Source organism: Lissotriton vulgaris, chromosome 3_1, assembly GCF_964263255.1.
Source record: "Lissotriton vulgaris chromosome 3_1, aLisVul1.2, whole genome shotgun sequence".
Lineage (NCBI taxonomy): Eukaryota > Metazoa > Chordata > Amphibia > Caudata > Salamandridae > Lissotriton > Lissotriton vulgaris.
Window position 1 is genome coordinate 1,273,683,259 of NC_141689.1, and position 16,449 is coordinate 1,273,699,707.

Here is a 16,449-nt window from a genome sequence, read left to right on the forward strand (position 1 = left end):
ACTGAACTCGACCACAGTAGTGCATTTACTATGACCTACGTGTACTGAACCTTTCTTGCTAACACATAATTCACCTGTGACTGGTAGTACTAACATATGGGGCAGAACTGGAGCAGTTTCAGATTCAACAGTGAGGATCATAAGGCTAATTGTGTAATTACCTAATCCATATACTTCATTTTCTAGATCAGTTCCTATTCGAGTGGGAAGTCCCTCTTTATCAGGATAACAGACGTTGAGCAGGACTAAGTTCAAGTTTCCCCAAACCCAGCCCCCATCGAAAACAGCAATATCAGGATCTAAAGAATTAATTATTTTAAACCATGCTCCACAGGAGCCATTGTGAGTGAATGGGTACGGAAAGAGAGGCAGAGCTCCCTTGTAATTCTGGTAGGGAGGGAGTCGGCCACATATCCAACAGTCTGTAACATTACTTGTCTGATGGGAATGGTGTAACATACTAATGAATGTATTGTTGCGCAGCGCAAGTCTGTAAGAGAGTTCATGTGCAGGAAGTTCACTAAAAGTGTGTTCAGCAGAGACATTGTAAGCAGATTGTTCACGCCTGAAAATAGGCCAGTACATAGGAAGCAGAATGCTGGCAATAATAATTAGAATGCTCAGAATAAACATGATTATTAGTGTCACTATGCAGTGACTACGAAGTGATTTGCAATATGTTCTTCTCTTTTCCTCTCTCTCTCTAACTCGATCTAGGGGATACATGTCAGAAACTATTTAACCGATTCACCTAGGGGAGGACTTAAACAATTAAACTGTCTGACTTGCTAGATCGAAGCTTCATACGGAAAAGTTCTTGAGGAGTCTTTTCTCTTTTAGGCACAGTAACGTCTTGTGCTTCAACACAGTCTTTGGTGGGGGTGGACGAGTCAGAGTCCTGTTTCAGTCCGTTTTTTAGTTCATTGCATAGCTTGATGTGACTCGTGTGGACCCACCCCTTTCTCCCCTCGATTTTCACGGCGGTCCTGGTGGTAAGCAGAACGGTCTTCGGAGACTTCCAGCGGGGCTCCAGCGGACTTTTCCGGTCGAAGTTCCTGACGAGTACCAGGTCCCCTGGACGGACCTCATGCGCCTTTACATCGGTGTTGTCAGGGAAGGCTGCGGCAACCTGTGAACGACATGATTGGAGTGCAGACATCAAGGAGGCAAGGTAATCTGTCAACATGTTACAATCAACATCAGTGATCTTTTTCGGAACGGGCGTCCCCCACATATTCGGCGGTCTGCCAAAGACCACTTCGTACGGGGATAGCCCTGATCTTGAGTGGGCAACCATTCTCATGTAGAATAGTGCCACGGGCAGGGCGACTATCCAGTCGACCCCTTTTTCCTGACAGATCTTGGCAAGACGGATTTTTAGTGTCTGATTATGCCTTTCTACAAGGCCAGCTGCTTCGGGATGTCGGACACAGTGGAACCTCCACTGATATCCTAGCAAGAGGGAAACTTGTTTCATCAGCTCGGACGAGAACGGCTGTCCGTTATCTGAATACACGACACGGGGCAAACCGTACCGTGGGAAGAATTCACGAACCAACTGTCTGGCAGTGGTCGGAGCAGTGTAGTCTGGGACTGGGTATGCTTCGGTCCAGCGGGACAGAGCACAAACAATTACAAGGACATACTTAAATCCTCTACAGCTATTCATCTGGATATAATCCATCTGGAGGACTTCAAAAGGGTGATCGGGAGGATGGAATCCACCTTGCTCAACAGGGACACTTTTACCTGGATTGAACTGACAACAGATCATGCAAGTACGCACTTTCTGTTTTGCTGCTGCTCGTAAGTGTTTGTTGTACCAGAGATTCTGTAAACTGTCTAACATGGCTTTCTCTCCAAGATGGGCAGGACTATGTGCTGTATTTATCATGACTTGAACCATTGAGTCGGGGAGAAACCATATAGATTTTCCCTTCGTTACCCAACCTTGATCTGTCTGAATCCCTCCTAGTTCAGTCCATTTCTTTATCTCCTCTGGAGTAGCATGTGTCTGGATGTCAATTACGTCTAGGGCGGGATCTCTAACTGTCATACACTGTGTTTGTACTATTGTCTTTGTCACATCAGTAGTCTGGGTGTGAGTCAATGCTGTATGTTTTGCTGTCTGGTCTGCCAGGTCGTTACCCTGGGAAACAGAATCTGTGACTTTGGTATGTGCCTTACACTTCATGACTGATATGCCCGAGGGCAAATGTATTGCTTCTAACAGTGCTTGAATGAGGGGGCCATGTTGTATCTTGGCCCCATGAGAAGTCAGAAAACCTCGTTCTTGCCAGAGGACTCCGAAGTCGTGTACAACTCCGAAGGCATAGCGGGAATCTGTGTATATGTTAACATTTCTGTTCTTGGCTAGAATACAAGCTCGGGTCAGAGCGATGAGCTCTGCTGCTTGAGCAGACAGGGTGTCAATACGATGTGTTTCTTTAATTTCAGTTTCAGTGGTCACGGCGTACGCGGCCACTAATTCTCCTGTACTTGTTCTCATGCATGAACCATCCACATAAAGTGTCAGGTCTGGATTTGTCAATGGGACATCTGTTAAGTCTCGTCTAGGCTTAGTTACTGCATTAATTATTTCTATACAATCATGCGGAGCTGGATCTGTCGTAACTGTAGGTAACAGTGTTGCTGGGTTCAGGATGCTGCAACGTCTGATTTCTATGTGTGGCTGGAATAGTGTTAATTCATAACCTGTCAGTCGTGCTATAGTTAAGTGTTGAGTCTGGGTTCTGTTTAACAAAACCTCTACAGAATGTGGTACTTGAACTGTTAACTGATGACCTAAAACAATTGAATCACTTTGTCTTATTGCTAACGCTGTTGCTGCTACTGACTTTAAGCACGCAGGGAGTGCTTGAGCTACTGAATCCAATGTACTAGAAAAATAAGCACAAGGCTTATGTGAACCTGCTTGGTCTTGAGTGAGGACAGACAACGCTGTACCATCACGTTCTGTAACAAAAAGTGTAAACGGTTTGTTGTAACATGGTGTCGCTAAAACTGGTGCTTGGCATAAAACTTTCTTTAATTCTTCAAAAGCTTGTGTGTGTTCCTGAGTCCATGGGAGGACAGTCGAAGTTGCTGCCTCCTGTGTCGTTAACTGGATGAGTGGTTTAGCTAAAAATGCATACTGGGGAATCCATTGTCTGCAGTACGAGGTGAGGCCTATGAAGGCCCGCACTTCCTTTTGTGTCTTGGGTTGCGGCATGTTCACAATTAACTGAATGCGATCGGGAGTGAGCTGTCTCCCCACTTTGGACAGTAAGTGACCCAAGTACACAACTTGCTGAGCACAGAATTGTAGCTTCGAAGGAGACACCTTGTGTCCCTTGTCAGCCAGGAAATGTAAAACTGTCAGTGATGCTTTTTCACATTCGGGCTCACTTCGTGCGGTGATCAGCAGATCATCGACGTATTGTAGTAAAGCGGTGTTAACTGGCATTTGAATACAATCTAGTTGTCTTTTCAGTGCTTGACTATAGATGCTGGGGCTTTCTGTAAATCCTTGAGGTGCGCGCGAAAATTTGAAACTGCGTCCATTTAAACAGAATCCGAAGAGATATTGGCTCTCGGGATCAATAGGCACGCTGAAGAAGGCGTTCTTGAGATCAATTACAGTAAAGAACGTTGCTTCTGAATCAATAGCAGTCAATAGAGATGATATATCGGGGACCACAGGATACTGTGGGATAATGCATTTATTCAATTCTCGAAGATCAATCACCAGCCGATATACTGGCGGTGCATTGGGATCAGTACGTTTAAGAATCGGAATGATGGGTGAATTACAGATATTGGAGTCGGTCTCGACGACCACTCCTTGGGCAATGAGCTCTTCAATGATTTTCAGTAAAGCCGCTACAGCATCGGGTGGTAACTTATATTGTCTGATTCTGGGTAATACAACACCTGTCTTGAGGGTAACACGGTATGGTGTAATGTGCATACATCCTACATCAGTTGGGCCTTTTGCCCACAAGTAATCAGGTACATTTTTCAATCTGACGTCAAACTCACGAAGAACGTAATGACCCTTGAAATCCCGTAGAAAGAGTCTAACCCCCTCCGGGGAGCAGCATATTATAGCTCCTAGAGCTTTCAGTGTTTTAATTCCTAACAGATTTTCCGGACATGATTTTGTTAGTAACAGGTCTGTAACGCGTGATAACGGACCCACAGCCAGGGGAACTGGTTCTGATACTTCATTTACAATAGGCTGTCCTGAAAACCCAAGGGAAACGTTTTGTGAGCCTGAGAGGGGTGCCCCTGGAACTTCGTCATGACTTATTGTAGTGCGACTTGCCCCTGTGTCAATTAAAAACTTTCTATCTTTCCCCAATACTTGACTGTGTACATAAGGACCTTCTTGATCTACAGGAATCTCGATAAGAGGCAAGCCACCTTCCCTCTCTAGGCTGTTTCATGTATATCGGGAATATTCGGGGTAAGCGGACTGAGCATATTGGTACATCTGTTGTGAGACTTGCTGAGTTGCAGCAATGGGCTGTGGCTGTGGTACTGCTACGGTCTGTGCTGTCTGTGCAGATGCATGCATGGGCTGTGTATTCTGTGTAGACTGATGCTGGTTATGGTCTTGTCTAGGAGGATGCGGTCTCTCTTTAGTTTTTCCTGTCGCTATGTTATGTTTCAGAACTGCACATTCGTGTACGTAGTGACCTGGCTGCTTGCAATAATTGCATGTCCCTTTAACAGGAGCTGCAGTGTGACTTGTCTGGGTCGTACCTTTTCTGTGACTGTCGGATGGAACCGTCTGGGCTACTAACATTTTCATTTTCGTGTCTTTCATACGCTTCTGTTCCTGATCTTGTTCTTCCCTAATTCTATTCTGGTGATATTGTAACATTTGTAACATCTGGGATGGCGTATTTGCTTGCCATGTACTCTCGACTTTATACACTCTATTTTTAACTAACGGTAGGGAATTCTCGACTAACTTTGATACAAAAAGATGTGGGTACGACTCGCTACTTGGCTGGAGGCCACTATTGATAATAAAACATTTCTCGAATCTAGAATAAAAGTCGCTAGTATCTTCATCATGTTTCTGTTTACAGGACGAGATTGCATCCCAATCCTCCTTTCTAGTTGTCAATAATCTGGGCAGGACCTGTACTATTAAACCTGGTAATGCTTTAGTTTTGTCCCCAAGGCCTAACCCTGGAACCCGTTTTTTCTCTTCGTCTTCTATTTCTGCCCAGGCAATCTTTGCGTCTCCCACCTCCCAGTCCTTTTCCTTTAATTTCTCGAATATACCCGTAGGCAATAATACTTTCAACATTTTCATGATATCATCATATGTGTAGTCCCCCATTAATAACATGTCTTTAAGCTCTCTATGGAAACCTGCAGGGTCTTTATCATGGCATGGTACTAATTTCTTCATTTCTAACAGTTCTAACTTAGTCAGAGGCGTGTGTACATACACGCGTTTCAAAGTTTTATCCTCACCCATGACAGGGTGCACTTCTCGTAAGGGGTTCTGACTTTCAATACCACTCCCGCACTGCATATGGTACATTTTCCTTTCTGGGGGTGGGGCGGGAACATATTCAGGACTTACAAAGGTATCATATCTGCGTCGTTGTTCTAGAATTATTTGAACTAATTTAGTGCTTAGGCCTCTCCATCTATCCATCAGTAGTGCTTCTAGTGTCTCATGTAAGGGACCTGGATCGGAATAATGTTTTCTGTACTTAATGAGAAGGTGCTGAATCATATATACCCCTGCTAATTTCTGTTCGTCGGGGGAGAGGTTCAGAAATGTCTGTGCTACGGTGTCATCATTATATATGTCTGCATTTTCGGCCCATGATACCGCAGATCGGGCTAATTCTTGTTCATCCATAGAATTGAGTACATGGTACCCAACTCGATCTCGAAGCCGTTTATCAGTTTCCTGGAACTGATGCTCAGCAGAATTCGGATTCGTTAAGGCAGAGAAGAAAACTCTCTTGCTTTCTGGACGGATACCCTTCCTAAGATAAGTTCCCTTACCTACATATGCTATAGTGCTTGTAGTTGGTTCTAGTTCTTCAGATTCTTCTTCCTCCTCGGAGGGAGCCTTTTCTTTCTCTTTGTCGTGTACTGCTATCACTGCCTTCTTAATCTTTTTATACATGGCCTCTATGCAATTTTGTCTGTCATGTTTTCCGTCGGCTATATTTTGACCCCACTTGTTCAATGCATCTAATTCACTCTGCTCTGTTCCGGGCCTGTCTCGTTCTCTTATTAGACAATTTATGAAAAATCGTAGTATCAGTGCTTGCATGGTAACTTTCTGTTTCTCCAGGGCATCCTTAATACTGTCGGGGTCCTTTCCCGTTTGAACGAACTCATATATTCTATCTAGGTGCTCCTTCATTCCTGCATAACATAACAAACTATCAGTAGCAGATCTTAACCGTAAAGACGCTAATACCATTAAGTCGTCCTGTCCAGGTTCTGGATCGTATCTACAAACTGACATATTTTCTTTTAGTGCATCTAGACGGGATGAATTAGAAGAACGGGGGGATCTGTACGTAAGAGGACTCTGCATACCTCTGAGATTTAATCTGTGAGTCGGTGGCGGGGTCTGAAGACCCGCGGTCGCACCTCCTGAAGCGGAAGCTTGGGCATTATCTCTGTGTGTAGTCAGTATCTGAATTTGTCTTTTAGTAGGATCTGATTGAAGTGGTTTCGGTAACTCGGTTTTAGGTGAGGGAAGTGGCGGAGCTGGCGGAACGGAACTAGTCTTTTTCGGTGTCGGCTGAGAGTGATCTTGGGGGGCAGTACCACCCCCGGCCCTGTCAGTAGGCAGGGCACGAACAGGCAGATTGGTGTAAGCTGGCGCTACATCTTCGAGATATGAATTTAGGAATATGTCTTTAGTAGTCTTATGCATTACTTTAGTTGGAACTAATGGTGACGGCAAATTTTTCGGTATTTCTGAAATGGCGTCAGGGGTACCATCGGCCAAAAGATACATGTTGTTCACTTTGCTATTTTGGATACGGTCTATTTGTTCTACTTTTACTCGAATTCCCTCAGTAACTAATTCGTTTTCTTGGGCTTTTTCTGATTCTTTAAGCCTGTCTTCTCTACGGAGTGCTCTATCAGCACGTTTACGTGATTCCTTACGCCAAAATTCTATGGCGTCTTTCTGAGATTGTCTAGCTTTCTTTTTCCGTAATATTTCTTCTACCTTTATGATGCACTCGGCATCCCATGTTCCGTTAACTGGCCATCGGTATCTTTCCTCTAAGTGCTTGGTATAATCGGTCCATAACTCTAGATACAGGATGGCGTCTATGCCATGTTTATTATACATAAAATTACCTGGAGTGTCCCTAGGGGGGATTGGAATCTCTTCCTCTAACATCCCTTTCCTAGTTCCTATCTGCTTTAATTTGTTGAAAAACGGCATTGTGCCTACTTGATACTGGAATGCTTGATCCTTGATACTTAATGTCAACTGTAACTATTTATACAAAAACACAATAATGCACAAAAACAATCACATTCATACCACGACATTAATCACATGAAACATTTAAAGACATAGTTAACTTCCCCCTAGTCTGAATGTACCGCTCAACGATACAGATACACTGCTGTAACAGTGCAGAAATTCGGAATACTTTATATACTGCTAAACAGTACAGATACACTGCCTAAAAACAGTGCAGACCGGACTTGCGTACCCAAACCCGTCTAGATACGACCCAGCAATGGTACTCACCGGGAAGCACGGAAAACAGAAGGCCTCGGAAAACTCGACTGGACTCGACTCGGAACTTCGGAAAACTTCGGAAAACTTCGGAAAACTGGTGGGCCTCTTCACACCTCGGACCTTGCTTCCTTCGGCTGGGCTCTGGTCGGGATCCTCCGCACTCCTCACCGCCTCGTCTGGGCACTGATCGCAGTCTTCGTCACCTCCGTGTGTCAGAGGGGGATGCAGGAAATCCTGCCAGTACACGTGTTGTCCGTCTAACTGATGGCAGGGGACACGGATTGCAACGCACCTTCCGGCGCGTGAGGTGGGGGAGGGGTCCCTGTTCGGGCGCCAAAATGATGTAAATAATTAATTTACTCTCTTAATTTCTATGCAGGTAAGTACTTAATCAATAATAACTCAATCGGAATGAAGGAAAACAGAGTCCGTGGTGCAAGAGTTTCTAAGGGTTTTATTCCTCATAAAGGAATCAGGATATCATGTTCTGACCACCACACAGGGTGTCAGAAGGGATAGATGAGCGCGCCGACGTTTATTGACAATACATAGCTTATATACTTGATTTACATCATAATGTTCAATGTAAGAGGCGTAACAGCTGAGAGAAGACAAGATAACAGTATACACGTGGTGCTAGTACATCATCAAGAGGCGTAAGCTAGGCGTAACTAGGCGTGTGTGCTAGAAACGTCACTGATAGGTGACGCAAGTGGGTGGCACCAAGGGGTAGTGCTAACAGAATGTTGCAATGTCAGCAGAAATCGGAAGCTTGGATGCGTGCGCAGCTGCATGACGTGTGATAGACGGGGTGCAGGGGACTTGACATTTACACTGACGGGAAGAGACAGAAGTCTGGCATGTCAGATCAACTTGTGCTTCTATCATATCTGATATCTGATGTTTAGGAACTAAGCTATCTGGGCAGAAAGGTCTCTAGAGCAGAAGCTATTCTATACTTGCTGTGAGTGCGTGTATAAGCGCCTGAGTGTCTGTATGAGAAGCGTGGGGGCACGGGGCCTTCCATGGAAGCATGGCAACAGAGGCTATGAATTACTTGCATAAAGACAGGTCGGCCCTTTAGCCCTGTAGCTGAGGAAGGATGTTTACTGAAGCTAGTAGGCTGGAATGTATCTTCGGGGAGGAAAACAGATAACTCGAAGGTTATAGTCAATCTTGGCAGGCAGCAGGCTGAGCTGAGCACGGAGGGCCGCGCTAGAAGTAAGTCAGAGTTCACGGGTACGGGGGCTGCTTGGGCAGAGGCCCTCGCAGTCAGAAGCCAGAAAAGAGGCTCGATGGCAGAGATTCAGGGCCTACTTTCAGTCAGGCTGAAAAACGTAGGAGTACACTTCAAAAAGACGTTGGCATAGCATACTTAGGAACGGACCATCAAACCCATTCATGGTGGGTCTGAAAGAGGACAAGTTAACGTTGGACGCAAATGTATTTGCGTCTTCATAGCTGGTACAGGAGGGAAGTTACATGCACTTTTAACTCGTACATGGAGTCGGTGGGGTACTCGCTAGGGAACACAACATGACCATAAAATTTATATTACCTCAAGGCTTACGAAGCAGCACACCCTAGAGCAACAGTGATCCAGTCACTGTGACTGTCATTAAGGTCACATTAACCTTGAGCAGGTTAGGGCAGTGCAAATGGTGTGGCCGTACTAGGTACCTATTTTGAGTGGGTGTGTAGTGTTGCAAGTATATTATGGTTTTAAAAAAGCTTGCAGCCTCCTTCTTGGCCTCCAGCAATTTTTAGCAACAATAAAAATGTCATGATAACTTCGGTGTTTAATGTTTTTCCTAGAGAGAGATCAGAGTTTTGTCTAGTGGAAGGGTTGACTACTGGAAAGTTAGCACAGAGGGTTAATGTGCCTGCTGCAAAGAGCATGTACTATGCAGATCACAAAGTGCACATAACATTAACTAAGTTAGTAGGTTAGTAGGTTACTGCTTTTGTCAGATAGATCCTTTTGTTCCTTGTGTTGCTTGCAGTTTATACGTTAAAATCCTAACATAGAACAGTGAGCTATGAAACTATACTGCCTGCTAGTATGGTTGTCATGGGGCTTCCACACCTTGTAGTCCTTTGTCGTATGTAACATTTCCTATACAGTGATTTACACACATATAAATGATTGTCTCTGTGTAGTGTGTGTGAGATGTAAAGTGCTCTGACACTGTACACTGGTATGAGTGGCGCTGTAAATCAAATTAAATGCATCTGAGAAAGAGTGTGGTTATGGAGATTCGAGGGGTACTGTTAAAGGGTGGTAGTGAGGGAGTCCGAGCCGTAGGTGATCATTGAGGGCACCAGCAAACATTGTTGCACAGGGCGCCACAGCACTAAAGCCAGCCCTGCCATCGAGGCCAGTCCACCTCACCCATTGTACCTCCATTGGCCTGGTTCAGCTGTAGTAGCTGCAACTCACCAAGGATCGGCAATACAGGATTTGCACGCACACCAAAATAAGTCTGCAAACTTCACAGTCTCTCTGCTTTATGCACAAGCACTTTTAACATGTGCTACAAAATGATGCTGCAGTGTTGAGTGCATTTTGCAAAAAAAAAAGTCTGCAGCGTAATGCAATATATTTTCTTATACTTTAATATTTAGACATTTTTCACATGTTAAATCTCTGCAAATTGTCTGCCTCATTAGTATCAGTATAACATACAAATGCAGCAGTGAGAAAGGTGATCAGTCAACCTTTGCAAAGGGCCGTCCACTTTGCAGCAACTCAAGTCACGTTTTTTAGTAACTTTTTATCCGTTTGAGCTACAAAAATGATTAGTTAAAACCATAAGATTATGCAGTGGATGATGTATTCTGTGGCAAATATGGCAGACCCATAATTATATAGAAAACATTTACAAACTAGGATATTTTGCCATTCATGTTTGAAGTGCTCTTGTGGAAGAAGGGAGGAGAAGTTCTAATGAGAGAAACTGCATGGCTTGGAGACAAATGGGTTGTGATTCAATTTTTTAGCGTATTCGGGACATTATTTGATTGGAAATGTATCCCACTTTGTGAATGTATTTAAATGTCAATAACTCCTATTAAACCTTAAATAATCAAGTGAATCCATTGGCTGAATTAAATAACACAATAAACTGTATCTGGTCGGTTAAATGCCAAACAAATACTAAAAATGGGATGTTTGGCACATTCTGGCCACACCTCTGACTTGCCCACTGATCGAATCCTTGGGTTAGCCCCGCCCTCGAAGTCTCCTCCCAGAGCTCCCCTACTTTTTTTCCCCCACTTCGACCACTGTGTAAAGGTGATGTTTTATCATATTATTTATCGTATTTCCACAGTGTTTGTATATAGTAATAATACATTGTTTTGTTTATAAATTCACGATACGTAGGTAGACGATGCAGCGACAGCGGTGACTTACTGTGGGACTTTCAAGGTAAATCTGGCACCCAACTTTTTTTTGTGAATAATGATCAAACTGAATGTATTATTTTGTTTTCATTTTTTGGGCTCTGCTATGTCGATTAATATTTCCCCCTCCTAAATATCGAAAACAACTAGGGCTGGTTAGTGTAAACTGATGTATTAGACTTTTTCTAACAAATGTATTTTACAATGGCCGCCAGCTTTCAGTTAGTTGTCATCTATAAATTGTGATTTTCTAAATTTTTATGCAGAGAAAATCTAAAACTTTAATAAAGACGAACAGGCAGATGTTATATGAGTATTTTCAGGATTGCTGAAACCGCACCTGCTAAAAGACCACAGTAATATTATAGCATGTTATGATTTCATAGTGCAAAATGCAGTGGGACCAATCCCTCATCTTTATTGCTACAGCTTCAGCAAGATACGTTCTTTGGTTTTGCTCTCCACGCAAATCAATGACTCCTTGATTTATTTTTTCTGTGTTTACCTCTACTTGCCTTCTCCTTGCCTTAATGTTAACCTGTCATCCGCACTAAAGCCTCCGTTCTTTGATTGTGTTTGATTTTCCAAAAGTTATAGTACCTTTCCAGCTTCTTTGTTAGACTGGTCTGAGCCTCATTTGCCTGATTCCAAGAGCTCCTCCCTGCTCTACCTGAAGTATTTTGCTAATGTTTCTATTTTTTTAACTATTGTAGTTAAGGCAATTCAATTTCCCCTCAAGGTTATTTAAGTGTAGACCTTCAGGGGAGCTTGGCCTAAATTATACACCTCAGTACCAACTAAGCCAACTAAACCCACTAGATGCCAAATGTTTGCCACCAAGCACAAATCACTCCTTAACAGCTCACAAGTGTCTCTCCTGCCCTTTCATTTTAAACCCACCCACGGTCATGCCACTTCACCACACTTGATTTTTATCATGTCATGGAACCAATTTGGCTTTGGTTCTCAGTTCTTCTTGTGAAATCAGCCTGTAACAACTTGTATGAGTGCCCTTGGTGTAATATCTCAGGTAAGGTCTGCATGGCACCATAAATCAATCCTCATCTTCATTTCCACCTCAAGTACTGAGACAGAGATACCCATAAGAACACCAAAGGTGATCAGAGGAATTCTCAAAATAAGTCTAACCTCTGAAAATCGCTTTGTATAGAATTCCAACCCATATTTCCCTAGCCCACCATGCTACCTCAGTTTGGACCCAACCATATGCAAATCACGCTTGTCCCCGCTCCAATAGAAACAGTCCAGCCCAAACTGCCAGGCCAAGTCCTCCATGAACTGGAAAACAAGCGACTCAAGACCTGTTTAGCCCTGATTCAGGCTCTTCAGTCCGGTGCAACTTGGATCCCCGCTAGGTCATTGATGGGGCCCTCAAACATTGACAGGAGTGGGTCCTCAACATCACCAGATAACTTGAAAGCCTTCCTGATTCCACTGATGAATGACAAGCCTTCTCTGATAAGAGTAACCACATATCCTGGAATATGAGCCATTTCACAAAGAAACTGTTCCAGTAACTTAACATGACAATTGTCATCGGTAAAAATCTGAGATTTCTACATTTAGAAATCTTCTTGTACAGTTGTGCCGGTCATGTACTACTATCAGACTCTCATTGTGGGAGGCACAGGGCAAGCAGGGGCTTCTGAGTCCAGCTTATGGGAGTTTCAACTATTGCCCTCTGATGTCCTGGGTCTGTCCTAGTATGGCTCTGCAAACTGGGCTAAGTACAACGGATGCTGCAGTTGACTCTCAGTGGTAGTGATGCCGGGTATCGCTGCCTTCTCATGAAGGTTGTGGGGGGGTGTTCAAGCTTAGAGTACTCAAACTTTCCAATAAAGGAATGTCCAGTGCAGTCTTTATCTGTTACAATAAAGAGAATTACTTTAATACACCGTGGAATCCAATACTATTCTCTACTATCCACAAGAAACAATGTGGTGTTGCTGGATGCCATTCAGGCAGTGCTGGCCGCTCCCCTCTTGCTCCCTGCTCTACTTATTGTCCAGGTGCCATCCTGGTTCTGGGAGCTCAACCTTTGCCTTAAGGTATGCAGGAGCAGCATGAATTAATGTTAGCTACAGTTTTTAATAATCCTGAAATACATGAAGGCAGTTCTGGCTTAACAATGGCCCTACTAGGCCATCTGTGAGTGTCTCTCACTTTTAGTTCTTGGTGATTGACCAACGCTGCAACCAGTAGGTCCATTTGGCATCCTGATCAGTCCAGATGACACCATTGTGGATACAGTCTCTTCTGGCTGGTCATGACATTGGTAGCTGCAGCCCTGCATAGGCAAGGTACATGGGCTGGTTTCATTTCTGGCTGTTGCACCCATGCACATGCTGATCCCTTCTGGACAGGTGTTGTCATGCACAGGTCGATCAAAACACTTGGCATTTGTAGCCGGGCACAGCCCAATTATGATGCTTGACAGTTGTGGTTATGCATAGGCTGATTCTGACATACATTGACAGCTTGATCCTGCCTTGGCAACTGCAATCAAGGAGGTGCAGTTTCTGTCAATAACTAGCAAGGACAGGCTGTGGCCCTGTGGACGTTGGGAGTCCAACAGTTTTACCTCACCTGAATGCTCTTCTTGGGGCTGAAAAATTGGAATGCACTTCTAGGAACATCAGGTGATGTCTGCTCACCTCTCAGAAACTGGCTGTTGAAAAATGAGCTATGGTTGTACAACATTCCTCTGAGTACCCTGCAGCGCACTTCTTTCTTTCTTGCCTGTTCGAAATGGGGTCTCTAGTTGGCAGTGGTATGCACATTGTCTAAGTAGGGACCCTCACTCTAGACAGGGTAAGTAAGTTACACACCTAAAATAACCTCTGCTCAATCCCTTGGTAGCTTGGCACAGAGCAGTCAGGCTTATCCCAGAGGCAACGTGTAAAGAATGTATGCATACAATCGCACACAGTAACACAGTGATACCACCATAAAAGGATGCCACTTCACTTTAGAAAACAAACCAATATTTATTTGATTAAAACAATACCAAAATGATACAAATCCCCCAAGCATAAGTGAAGATATTAATTTTGCAATATTAAATACAAAATATAGGGTTTGGAAACAGATTGCACAGGCTGGGGCTATCTGAGCGTGATTGACTGAGACAAATCCACAAAGTACCTGGCATTTGGTAAAAGATGATGCATAATGCAGGGGAGATGAGCATCAAGAAGGCAGTTGAAGCATCAATTACTTAGGGGGTGCCAGGTCGTTGGAGCAAAGATGACGTGAGACGCAGGGGAGGTGATGCATCGATTGCCGGTGGAGTCCTTGGCTCCTTACTGCGTTGTCGATGATGTGCTGATATCCGGGTAGAATGCATCAGCACTGAAATGATTTCTTGCATGTTGAGGCAGGCGCCATGTAGAAATCAGAACAGTGACATCCATGCTGCATCAATTCCTTTTGTGACGAAACAGATGCTGCGTCAGAGCAAGGCATCACCGACCTAGGTGATGTGGTGCTTGATTCTCACTCAGCGTCGATTCTTCAGAGGGGCTGCAGCAAAAAGTTGGGGCCTGCAATGTTGTGGCAGTCAATGCGTTGCGCACTCAGAGTGTGGAGATCACAGGTTTGGTGCAGTCAGTGGACATGCATCAGTTCTTGAAGGAATGCGCCGGTTCCGACATGACACCTGGAGTCTATACTTAGATTTCTTGGTTTTTCACTCAAAGTCACCTCCAAGAACCGAGAACTAGATTTGGCACCCCTTGCATGTATGGGTTCCAAGCAGAATGCCTGGGGGATGTAGATTATAGTCTGTGATGTCCCTGAGACTGGAGGCAAGCTCAGTTCAAGCCCTTTGAGAAACTTGGAAAGCAGGATATAAAAAGGAAGGTCCAGTTCTTTCACTGCTAGGATAGAAGCAGCTAGCAGCAGACCTTCACATCAAAGCATGTAACAAAGTGGTAGTCCCTACTGACAGCAACACAGTTCTTCTTACTGGCAGGAATGTCATCAATCCATAAATGTTCTGAGTATATGGTGTCAGAGGTCCAGTACTTATACCTATTTCAGACTTTGAAGTAGGCAAACCTCAAAATAATTTTTTTGTAGTGCTCAAGAGCGTGCCTTCCCCTGCCCGGTCTCCAGACACACTACATGGAGCAGGAAACTCTTTGTGTGAAGACAGGCGTAGCCCTATTCAAATGCAGGTGTCAGCTCCTACCACCACTCTAGCTCAAGAAGGCTCATCAGCCTGATGATGGGCCATCAGGATATGCAGGACACACCTCAGTTCTCTTTGTATGTGGCAGTCTAGAGTGAAATCACAAAGCCAACTGTCAGCCAACCAAATGGGTGTTCCAGAAACTGGAAGAAGCACAAAATGGGTAAGCAAAAACATGCCAACTTTCTAAAAGTGATTTACAAAAGGGGGTGGTGATGAACAGAGTGTCTGAATTGAGCAGACCACTCTTACCCAGTCCAAAGATCAGGGCTTGATCCATCACCGTTATTTATCTCACTGCCCCATCCCAGCTCAGAATCTGGCTATATGCAAATCAGTCTGTCCCTGGCCCAGTGCATCATGGGAACAGGGCAGACTAAACTACCAAGCCAATTCTTTACCAGAAAGGAGACAAGCTACCGGGGACCGGTTTCTGGCATTTCAGCCTCTTCGGCCCGGCTTGCTTGAATCCTGATGGAGCAGTGAGAAAGGGACTCATGTCTGAGTATACCCTGCCACACCTATAGTGGCCAAAATCGATTTACAAAAGGGGGTGGTGATGAACAGAGTGTCTGAATTGAGCAGACCACTCTTACCCAGTCCAAAGATCAGGGCTTGATCCATCACCGTTATTTATCTCACTGCCCCATCCCAGCTCAGAATCTGGCTATATGCAAATCAGTCTGTCCCTGGCCCAGTGCATCATGGGAACAGGGCAGACTAAACTACCAAGCCAATTCTTTACCAGAAAGGAGACAAGCTACCGGGGACCGGTTTCTGGCATTTCAGCCTCTTCGGCCCGGCTTGCTTGAATCCTGATGGAGCAGTGAGAAAGGGACTCATGTCTGAGTATACCCTGCCACACCTATAGTGGCCAAAATCGATTTACAAAAGGGGGTGGTGATGAACAGAGTGTCTGAATTGAGCAGACCACTCTTACCCAGTCCAAAGATCAGGGCTTGATCCATCACCGTTATTTATCTCACTGCCCCATCCCAGCTCAGAATCTGGCTATATGCAAATCAGTCTGTCCCTGGCCCAGTGCATCATGGGAACAGGGCAGACTAAACTACCA

At 44.5% G+C, this 16,449-nt stretch overlaps 1 protein-coding gene across 1 annotated transcript in view; it reads left to right on the forward strand.

The window, feature by feature from the left end:
* LOC147727785 (uncharacterized) overlaps nt 1-16,449 on the forward strand; it is a 1,253,841-nt gene that overhangs the window by 122,735 nt on the left and 1,114,657 nt on the right. The window contains exon 2 of the mRNA XM_086963180.1: nt 11,142-11,186. Within this exon, the coding sequence (XP_086819306.1) occupies nt 11,142-11,186 (45 nt within the window). The remainder of the gene's footprint in view (nt 1-11,141; nt 11,187-16,449) is intronic.